This window comes from Cottoperca gobio, chromosome 13 (assembly GCF_900634415.1).
Source record: "Cottoperca gobio chromosome 13, fCotGob3.1, whole genome shotgun sequence".
NCBI classification, from domain to species: domain Eukaryota; kingdom Metazoa; phylum Chordata; class Actinopteri; order Perciformes; family Bovichtidae; genus Cottoperca; species Cottoperca gobio.
The window spans coordinates 656,913-667,270 of record NC_041367.1 but is presented as its reverse complement, the minus strand read 5'-3'; the positions used below and the strand labels follow the sequence as shown (position 1 = coordinate 667,270).

Here is a 10,358-nt window from a genome sequence, read left to right as displayed (position 1 = left end):
TATCTATATATTTATCATATTATCGTATTATAATTATAGATTAATTAAATTGTAAGCTTTGCTAATGTTGCAGCTGGTAAAGACGGAGCTTATTTTAATTATTTTATATACTGTTGGGTAGTTTAAACTATAATAATACATTATAATGAATCATTATAATTATAATTATGATTTTATTTGTTATTACTAATCTGAACTGTAAAGTAACTAAAGCTGTCCGATGAATGTTGTGCAGTAATAAGTCATTAGTCATATTTACCTCTGAGACGTAGTCGAGTAGAAGTATAAAGAAGCAGAAAATATCATACTCAACAAGTACCTTCAAATGGTACAGTACTTGAGTAAATAAACATATTTACTGTCTCCTAACTACTGATTATCTGTAATGTTTGAAGGAAATAAGACCTCCTTAACTTATTGACTGTAGAACATGTATAATTATTTTTAATATACTTTTATATTATTTATTATACTAATTATACTTTTATTGTATTTAGTATATAATTCATGATGTGGGTATTGATTGGTTGGTTGGCGGTCAGTAGGCGGGATTGTGTCTGTCCTCGACTGTCTATTGGTTGTTTCTGGAGCAGAGGGCGGGACCTCGACTGGTCATTGGTTAGTTGATAGGGTATTGGGCGGAGCTCCGTTTGAACCAGAGTCCCGCCGCAGAGAGTGTCAGGTTTCCTTTAGCAGTGAAGCTAAGCTAGTCCTCCATCATTATTATCATCAGCGGAGAGTTCTGGCAAACTGACCCGCTCCTGGTTCACACGTCAGCGGGCTTTTATGGACCAATACCGCTGTGTTTACACGGTTATTGTGTCCGACGTTTCGGCTCGATTTGTACTTGTTTCTTTCTGGATACTAAAGTAAAAGTGAGGCGCTGATCATGGCAGACGGAGCGGACAGCGGTCCAGTCAACACCGCGAAGAGGAAACAAGCAGCGGGCAGGAAGAGCCGGCAGAGCCTGCACCGGAGGACCAGCAGCCGGGTACAGTCTGAGCTAACTGCTAGCATCACAAGCCCGTTAGCTCGGCTGCTGTTTGACAAGTTTAAACACCAAACTACTTTCAGAGGGAAATATAGAAACTCTACTAAAACTCAACATATTTAACTTGTATTATCTAAATAAACAAGAAGTGGTGAAATCACGGCTGCGTTATTATAACGTTAGTTTAACTTCTTACAGCCACAAGCTAATGTTTGCACAAACAACCAGCAGGCCCCCGGTGTTACACTGAACTGTGACCGTGTCTGAGTGAGTTACACAAAAGAATGACTTAATATGTCAAAAGAATGACTTAATATGTCAAAAGAATGACGTAATATGTCAAAATAATGACTTAATATGTCAAAAGAATGACGTAATATGTCAAAAGAATGACTTAATATGTCAAAAGAATGACGTAATATGTCAAAATAATGACTTAATATGTCAAAAGAATGACTTAATATGTCAAAAGAATGACTTAATATGTCAAAAGAATGACGTAATATGTCAAAAGAATGACTTAATATGTCAAAAGAATGACGTAATATGTCAAAATAATGAGAAATGTCAAATTTTATAATAATAATATATTTGAACAATTTACATCTTTTTGACAGTATCAAGTGTTGAAACGTAGTGTTTTAGGGCTGCAAGTAGCGATGATTTCATTAATATTGTCTCGGTTAGGCTAATCGATTAGTCTATATAATGTTTTTGTTTTGTTTTGGTCTTGAACATCTTGAATAAGCTTGTTTTGAAGACCAACAAAAAACAAAGATATACATTTTTCTATAAGTCAGAAAGAAAAGCAACAAATCGTCACATGAGACGTTTGAACCAGGAAATATTTCTCTTTTTAGAGTTTAAGTTTATAAACTGAAACTATTACCTTTCTCTGAAACTTCAGTCTTTAAATGAGGAAATGTTTTAAATGCAGCTGGAGGTTTTCACTAACAGAAGACTCAACTGTAAATGTTGACGTTTGTTCTGCTGAGTAAAGCAGTTTGTTAAATTGTGAGATTTTTGAATGCAGTTTGGTGTGTGTGTTATTTCAGGTGAGTCTGGAGAAAGTTTTGGGTATCAGCACGGCCAGCAGCAGCAGTTTGACCTCTGACCCCAAATCTGGGCTCGTCGCCTACCCTGCAGGGTAAGCCTCCTTTGACTCGCCTGTATGGTGAAAGGCCGACGCCTTTCTGTGTCAGTCTCAGTACAAACATGATTTTCTTTTTCGTTTGTGTTTCAGGTGTGTCATCGTGCTACTTCATCCGAAGACAAACAAACAGAGTCACATCATTAACACGTCCAGGTAGGTCTGTCTGCTGCACCTTCTTTAATAGATCTTTAACATGTCTCCTCCTCCCGACCTCCTTCACTCCCCAACTGTCAAAGTTAAATACTAATGTCTGAAACTGGGGAAGTTTTCAGCTGCACATTTTTCTTGCCGTTATTTTCAGGCTCGTTACAATAGATGTTAACTTCGTGTTTAAAATCTGTTTACAGCGGGATTTATGAGAGGAAACCTTACAGTTCTCCACAGAAACAACCAGTTATTGAAACTTTCTTGATATGTTTAATATCAGAAATAGGGATGTCCCGATCAGTGTCCTTAAATATTGATGATCTGCTGATACAGAGTCTGATCTGATACTTATATCTACATAATGTTGATTAGATATGTATCTGACACATCAAAGTAACAGCTGTAGATACTAAAGTTACAGTAAGTAGGGAAGTGAGCACGCGCAGGAGAGCACGGTAGGGCGGTAAAGAAAGGCTGTAGTGCATAGGTCTTCAACAGGGGAAAATAAAATAAGATAAAGCAATTAAAAAAGATTTGCTTTGCACATTCACATTCCCTCCCCCGCTGTACTGGACCTTTGCTTGAGGACATTTTCTCTAACTGGACCTCTTGAAATTTTAGTTGAAGACCCCTGATGTAGGCAGTAGAGCAGTAAAATTCAAAGACGTCCAGTTAGAGAAAATGTCCTGAAGCAAAGATCCGGAGCATCATAATGTCTAACCTGCGTTATGAAATAGTGTGAGATATATTGAAGAAGCCTCGTAGCTGTATCAACGTCTGCACGTCATCAACAGCTGACTGAAATCTAAGAAAGAAAGTACCATTCAAAAACATTTAGTCAATATTTATTGTCCCTTAACATTGAACAATACAGATATATAATACTGTAGATGTGTATGATGTTCTTCTCGGGCTGCATTTAAAAATAAAAGAGAAAATAAATAAAATAACTTTTGAAATAAAGTGCTGAATCTTTGTTTTCCCTCACGTAAAGTGTCAGCTCCTGCACTGCTGGACAGCCTCCATCACTAAATGGTTTTGTGTTGACCCAAAATCCAAGCAGCACTGAGGGAACATGGGCAGGTTGTTGGGCAGTGAATGAGTGAATCAGGATCCTGCTGGATTCATCACATCGAGCTCTGAGTGCTTATTTTCTGTGACCTCAGTTCAGACTTCAGAGAATGTTTGGTCAAAAACTTTGTGCTTTGTCTCATAGTGGTGTTTCACATCACCTGTCTGTGGCTCACCTGTCTCTCTCTCTTCTCTCCCTGTCTGTGGCTCACTTGTCTCTCTCTCTTCTCTCCCTGTCTGTGGCTCACTTGTCTCTCTCTCTTCTCTCCCTGTCTCCGGCTCACTTGTCTCTCAGTCTTCTCTACCTGTCTGTGGCTCACTTGTCTCTGCGTCTTCTCTCCCTGTCTGTGGCTCACTTGTCTCTCTCTCTTCTCTTCCTGTCTGTGGCTCACTTGTCTCTGCGTCTTCTCTCCCTGTCTGTGGCTCACTTGTCTCTCTCTCTTCTCACCCTGTCTGTGGCTCACTTGTATCTCTCTCTTCTCTCCCTGTCTGTGGCTCACTTGTCTCTCTCTCTTCTCTACCTGTCTGTGGCTCACTTGTCTCTCAGTCTTCTCTACCTGTCTGTGGCTCACTTGTCTCTCTCTCTTCTCACCCTGTCTGTGGCTCACTTGTATCTCTCTCTTCTCTCCCTGTCTCCGGCTCACTTGTCTCTCAGTCTTCTCACCCTGTCTGTGGCTCAATTGTCTCTCAGTCTTCTCTACCTGTCTGTGGCTCAATTGTCTCTGTCTTCTCTCCCTGTCTGTGGCTCACTTGTCTCTCAGTCTTCTCTACCTGTCTGTGGCTCACTTGTCTCTCTCTCTTCTCTCCTTGTCTGTGGCTCACTTGTCTCTCTGTCTTCTCTACCTGTCTGTGGCTCACTTGTCTCTCAGTCTTCTCTACCTGTCTGTGGCTCACTTGTCTCTCTCTCTTCTCTCCTTGTCTGTGGCTCACTTGTCTCTCAGTCTTCTCTACCTGTCTGTGGCTCACTTGTCTCTCTCTCTTCTCTCCCTGTCTGTGGCTCACTTGTCTCTCTGTCTTCTCTCCCTGTCTGTGGCTCACTTGTCTCTGCGTCTTCTCTCCCTGTCTGTGGCTCACTTGTCTCTGCGTCTTCTCTACCTGTCTGTGGCTCACTTGTCTCTGCGTCTTCTCTCCCTGTCTGTGGCTCACTTGTCTCTCAGTCTTCTCTACCTGTCTGTGGCTCACTTGTCTCTGCGTCTTCTCTCCCTGTCTGTGGCTCACTTGTCTCTGCGTCTTCTCTACCTGTCTGTGGCTCACTTGTCTCTGCGTCTTCTCTCCCTGTCTGTGGCTCACTTGTCTCTGCGTCTTCTCTCCCTGTCTGTGGCTCACTTGTCTCTGCGTCTTCTCTCCCTGTCTGTGGCTCACTTGTCTCTGCGTCTTCTCTCCCTGTCTGTGGCTCACTTGTCTCTGCGTCTTCTCTCCCTGTCTGTGGCTCACTTGTCTCTGCGTCTTCTCTCCCTGTCTGTGGCTCACTTGTCTCTGCGTCTTCTCTCCCTGTATTGTTAACTCGTCTAATCGCATTCCGTCTGTCTGTATTCAGAGTCGCAGTGTTTGTTGAAGACTCCTGCTGGAGAGCGGTAAAGAGAGGCTATAGAGCAGTAAAGAGAGGCTGTAGAGCGGTAAAGAGAGGCTATAGAGCAGCAAAGAGAGGCTGTAGAGCGGTAAAGAGAGGCTATAGAGCAGTAAAGAGAGGCTGTAGAGCGGTAAAGAGAGGCTATAGAGCAGTAAAGAGAGGCTGTAGAGCTTTAAAGAGAGGCTGTAGAGCGGTAAAGAGAGGCTGGAGAGCTTTAAAGAGAGGCTGTAGAGCTTTAAAGATTACTGCAACTCATTGTTATCAGGTTGTCCAAAAAAGTCGGTTAAGACTCTTCAGTTGATCCAAAATGCAGCGGCACGTGTATTGACTAGAACAAGGAAATGGGATCATATTACTCCTGTATTAGCTGCTCTGCACTGGCTCCCGGTAAAATACAGAATAGAATTCAAAATCCTTCTCCTGACTTACAAATCAATTAAAGGTCAGGCTCCAGCATATCTTAAAGATCTCATAGTACCTTATAAACCAACTAGAGCATTACGCTCCCAGACTGCAGGGTTACTTGTGGTTCCTAGAGTCTCTAAGAGTACAATGGGAGCCAGAGCCTTCAGCTATCAAGCTCCTCTCCAGTGGAACCAGCTTCCAGTTTGTGTTCGGGAGGCAGACACACTCTCCACATTTAAGAGTAGGCTAAAGACTTTCCTTTTTGATAAAGCTTATAGTTAGGGCTGGCTCAGGTTTGCCCTGGATCAGCCCCTAGTTATGCTGCTATAGGCTTAGACTGCCGGGGGACACCTCCCTGCTCTCTTCCTTCTCTCCCTCTCTCTTCTTCTCCCTCTCTTCTTCTCCCTCTCTATCTGTATGCATTTATGTAAATATATGTTACTAACTCACCATCCGGGGTATCATCCCCGGAGTGTCTGTCTCTCATGTGGCAGGTTGCCACTGATAAAGTTTACGTCAGGATCATGAATCGTGACAGCGCCTGCTGACCTGGTCCTGCTGGACACCGGGAAGCCTTTTAGACATTTTCCTGGATTCATCCAAACTTTCTATTTCTTTTTTTTTTTTCCAACACAACATAATTTCTGTCAAATGTTGTATTTGTACTATGTTGTTTATCCTGTACACACGACATCTATTGCACGTCTGTCCGTCCTGGGAGAGGGATCCCTCCTCAGTTGCTCTCCCTGAGGTTTCTTCCATTTTTTCCCCTTTAATTTTGGGGTTTCTTTTAGGAAGTTTTTCCTTGTGCGATGCGAGGGTCTAAGGACAGAGGATGTTGTAACCTGTACAGTCTGTAAAGCACACTGAGACAAATGTATAATTTGTGATATTGGGCTATACAAATAAATTTGATTTGATTTGATTTGATTAAAGAGAGGCTGTAGAGCGGTAAAGAGAGGCTATAGAGCAGTAAAGAGAGGCTGTAGAGCTTTAAAGACAGGCTATAGAGCAGTAAAGAGAGGCTGTAGAGCGGTAAAGACAGGCTATAGAGCAGTAAAGAGAGGCTGTAGAGCGGTAAAGACAGGCTATAGAGCAGTAAAGAGAGGCTGTAGAGCTTTAAAGAGAGGCTGTAGAGCGGTAAAGAGAGGCTGGAGAGCTTTAAAGAGAGGCTGTAGAGCTTTAAAGAGAGGCTGTAGAGCGGTAAAGAGAGGCTGTAGAGCTTTAAAGAGAGGCTGTAGAGCTTTAAAGAGAGGCTGTAGAGCGGTAAAGAAAGGCTATAGAGCGGTAAAGAGAGGCTATAGAGCGGTAAAGAGAGGCTGTAAAGCGGTAAAGAGAGGCTATAGAGCAGTAAAGAGAGGCTGTAGAGCTTTAAAGAGAGGCTATAGAGCAGTAAAGAGAGGCTGTAGAGCTTTAAAGAGAGGCTGTAGAGCGGTAAAGAGAGGCTGTAGAGCGGTAAAGAGAGGCTGTAGAGGGGAAAAGAGAGGCTGGAGAACGGTAAAGACGTGTGTTTGTCTTTCAGAAAACCCTTCAGTGCTCTGGCCTTCTCCCATGATGGAAAACACCTGGTCACTGGTGAGGTAAGAGCTGAGAGTCACACACTTGAGGGAGGACAGGTGAAGGTGTGTATATCTGAGTGTGTGTATGTGTGTTACAGAGCGGTCACATGCCCTGTGTGCGGGTGTGGGAGGTGGACGGAGGTCAGGTCGCCGAGGTTCAGTCTCATAAATACGGAGTTTCCTGCGTGGCGTTCTCCACCAACAGCTGCTACATCGTCTCTGTGGGATACCAACATGACATGACTGTCAGTGTGTGGGACTGGAGGGTGAGAACACACACACACACACACACACACACACACACACACACACACACACACACACACACCTTCACTCATGTCAACCAAAAATCTTAACAATAAATGAGAAAGTGAAACAATGAACATGATTTATGTTAAATATAAAAGACGTAGATACTTTGTAATGTTTTGGAATTGGTTTCTCTGACTCCCTGATGTAGGATGTTCTCGTCAGTTATTAGATTATGTTGCTGCTTCTTCATTAACATATTTATACAGAAACACGGCATTAATAATAGTTAAAAATGTAAATGATATTTCGTCCCTCTTGAGCAGAAAGGGTCGATCATTGCCTCCAACAAAGTGTCCAGCAGAGTGTTGGCCGTCTCTTTCTCTCAGGACAACAGCTACTTCGTCACTGCAGGAAACAGACACGTCAAGTTCTGGTACCTGGACGCCTCGAAAGAACGACGGGTAATGTCGTCTGCTCAGCCAATCACAGCTAATTTTGCAGTCCTCAGAACTAACTTATTTTCTCTCCGTATCCAGGTGAACAGCACGGTGCCTCTGATTGGTCGGTCAGGGTTGCTAGGCGACCATAAGAACAGCGTTTTCAGCGGGGTGGCGTGTGGGCGTGGCCTCATGACGTCCAGCACCTACTGCATCACCTGCTCCGGTCTGCTGTGTCTGTTCAACAGCAGCCGGCAGCTGGAGGCCTGGGTCAACCTCAAGGTGTGTGAGGAGCGCAGGAGAACACACCTGTACTATTTAAAACACACCAAATCTCTGCGTACAATGAAAAACACAACTTTCACCTCATATTGCCTTTCAAAATAAAAGCTGATTGTTGATTACTGATTACTGGTTGTTGACAGACGTCGTCAGCGAGCTGTCTGGCGCTCAGCGAGGACTTTATCTTCTGTGGTTGTGCTGATGGGGCCATCAGAGTGTTCAGTCCATCCAACCTGCAGTACATCAGCACTCTGCAGCGCCCGCACCGCCTGGGAGTCGACCTCACCCAGAGCGTACAGCACGGGTACAAGTACTGCAAACATCCTGCTAAGATACTGAGGGAAATATCCGGTAAATACTCCGATTTTTAACCGTGTTTGTGTTTCTTCCTGCCAGTCCAGGTGCTCAGTACCCCGACACGTTGGCCGTGACCTTTGACCCTGCCGCCAGACACCTGACCTGCGTGTACAACGACCACAGTGTGTATGTGTGGGACGTTAAAGATGTGAGGAACGTGGGGAAGCTGTACTCTGCTCTGTACCACAGCAGCTGTGTGTGGAGCATCGAAGTAAGTCCACACCAGACGTCAACACAAGTTATCTCAGGACACTTTTCATTGCGAGCAGGACCTTTGAAAAACTCTTCTGTACTTTCAATACTGTGAATATTGTTCTGAATGTCCTGGAGCTATGACCAGAAATATAACGTTAGCACCATTAGCTGCTAGCATGGTGAGAACCGTGTGGAGGCAACTATCCCTCTGCTCCAGGAACACTGACATTACTGCCACAAATACTTCAGTAATACTACCGGTGTATTAGCTGTTAAAGTGTCAAACCGTTTGTATTTCTTTCTCTTCAGGTGTATCCGGAGCTGTCCGATGCGTCTCAGGCCTGTCTGCCTCCGTCCTCCTTCCTCACCTGCTCATCTGATAACACTGTCAGACTGTGGAACACCAACCCCCCCACCGCACACAGAAACCTCTACAGCAACGTAAGACCAGCAAGTACACACGTGTACGAGTTTACACACGTGTACGAGTTTACACACGTGTACGTCTCTTGTGATCTGTTGTCTTAAATAACTTCCTGACTGTTTCAGGACCTGCTGAGGATTCTGTACGTGGGGGAGAACACGCAGCACCTGCAGGCCGAGGGGGAGAGGGGGGAGGCAGCAGGGGCTGATGGGAAGGCTGGCATCAGAGTGCTGGCTATCAGTCCTGATGGACAACACCTGGCAGCTGGAGACCGCTGTGGAAACCTGCGGTAAGAGACGCACAAACACTTCTTCTGTAAAACTAATCAGTGTTTTGAGTTCACAACTGGCTCTCTGCTGCCCCCTGCTGGATGACACTGAAGTCACAAGTCAAACCGTTCATTCTGAAAATCAACAATTTCTCACTCGTAAAAATGTTCTTTGTAGATATTTGTGACTCAGTTACAAATAGTTCAACTGATTCCAAGTCCACATATTCAAGATGTCATTCTGCAATTCTATTAAGTGATGAACAATTATCACAGTTAAAATGTTGATTATTGATACCAATGAATGAGCTGTACTGTTCATTTCAACTGTCTGATTCTAACTAGTGACAGGACAGATGAGTAGAATCATAGATGTCTAATAATTAAATAGTGACTCGTTATAATACAACGAGTAAGAATGTCATTTCACATGTTCAGAGATATCTTCCTTTGAAGTTAATTTAAGATCTAAAAAATGAATTTCTGACTGAAGTCGTTTCTGTGCACGTCACTAAAATGAGCAGATGTTGAATATTGAGGAGGGACACGTTGAAAGTGTTGCCCTCATATCTGAAACATGTTTCAACATGTGAAACTGTCATCGTAGATCTGTGATGTTCATTGTTACAAGTGAAGAAGAAGATATCAAGAATTAAACTACAGATATCTGCAGATCACTTGTGACTGGTGGAACTGTGATTACTACTTATCAGAATATATTTGTAACACGTTGAGATCGTTTCACAGACTTAAAGTAACCTGTAAAGATGTCATGTGACATGTTGAAGCTGAAGTCGGCCTGCTGATATCAGAGTGTTCACTGACATGTTTCTGTGTTCAGAGTCTTTGCTCTGGAGTTTCTGGACGAGCTGGTGAAGATCGAGGCTCATGACTCGGAGGTGTTGTGTCTGGAGTTCTCCCCGACCTCCACAGGTAAGAGCTCGGGTCAAAGGTCATCTCCAGGACGTCATTGATGAAAGGAAAGTCTTTTGTGTCTGTCGCCCTGAAGCCTCAAACTCCGGCGCCACGTTGAGCTGATAACGCTGCTGGACATGTTGCTAGCAGAAAAGCGTGAAAAGCTTCTCAGCGTTGAGATTCTCCTCCTGAGGTCTCTGACGTTGAATCAGAAACGGAGGGAAACATTAGCCGTTAGCTGTTAGCATCCAGAGCTATATATCTATCTATCTATCTATCTATCTATCTATCTATCTATATATATATATATAGATAGATATAGATAGATATAT

General features: G+C 43.6%; 1 protein-coding gene across 6 annotated transcripts in view; it reads left to right on the top strand.

Moving 5' to 3' along the window:
• Positions 1-640: 640 nt before the first annotated feature.
• wdr62 (WD repeat domain 62) overlaps positions 641-10,358 on the top strand; it is a 31,441-nt gene continuing 21,723 nt past the window's right edge. For 3 of the 6 annotated variants that reach the window (XR_003833300.1, XM_029446708.1, XM_029446705.1), the window contains exons 1-12: positions 643-991; positions 2,047-2,138; positions 2,235-2,297; positions 6,860-6,917; positions 6,995-7,162; positions 7,472-7,609; positions 7,685-7,867; positions 8,011-8,171; positions 8,264-8,435; positions 8,729-8,860; positions 8,969-9,132; positions 9,953-10,044. Coding sequence is in view for 5 of the 6 variants with exons in the window: in XM_029446708.1 (XP_029302568.1) it covers positions 890-991; positions 2,047-2,138; positions 2,235-2,297; positions 6,860-6,917; positions 6,995-7,162; positions 7,472-7,609; positions 7,685-7,867; positions 8,011-8,171; positions 8,264-8,435; positions 8,729-8,860; positions 8,969-9,132; positions 9,953-10,044 (1,525 nt within the window). In the remaining variant the exon portion in view is untranslated. Of the gene's footprint in view, positions 992-2,046; positions 2,139-2,234; positions 2,298-6,859; positions 6,918-6,994; positions 7,163-7,471; positions 7,610-7,684; positions 7,868-8,010; positions 8,172-8,263; positions 8,436-8,728; positions 8,861-8,968; positions 9,133-9,952; positions 10,045-10,358 lie in introns of all 6 variants that reach the window. The other 3 variants (XM_029446706.1, XM_029446707.1, XM_029446709.1) reach the window with 2 other exon arrangements.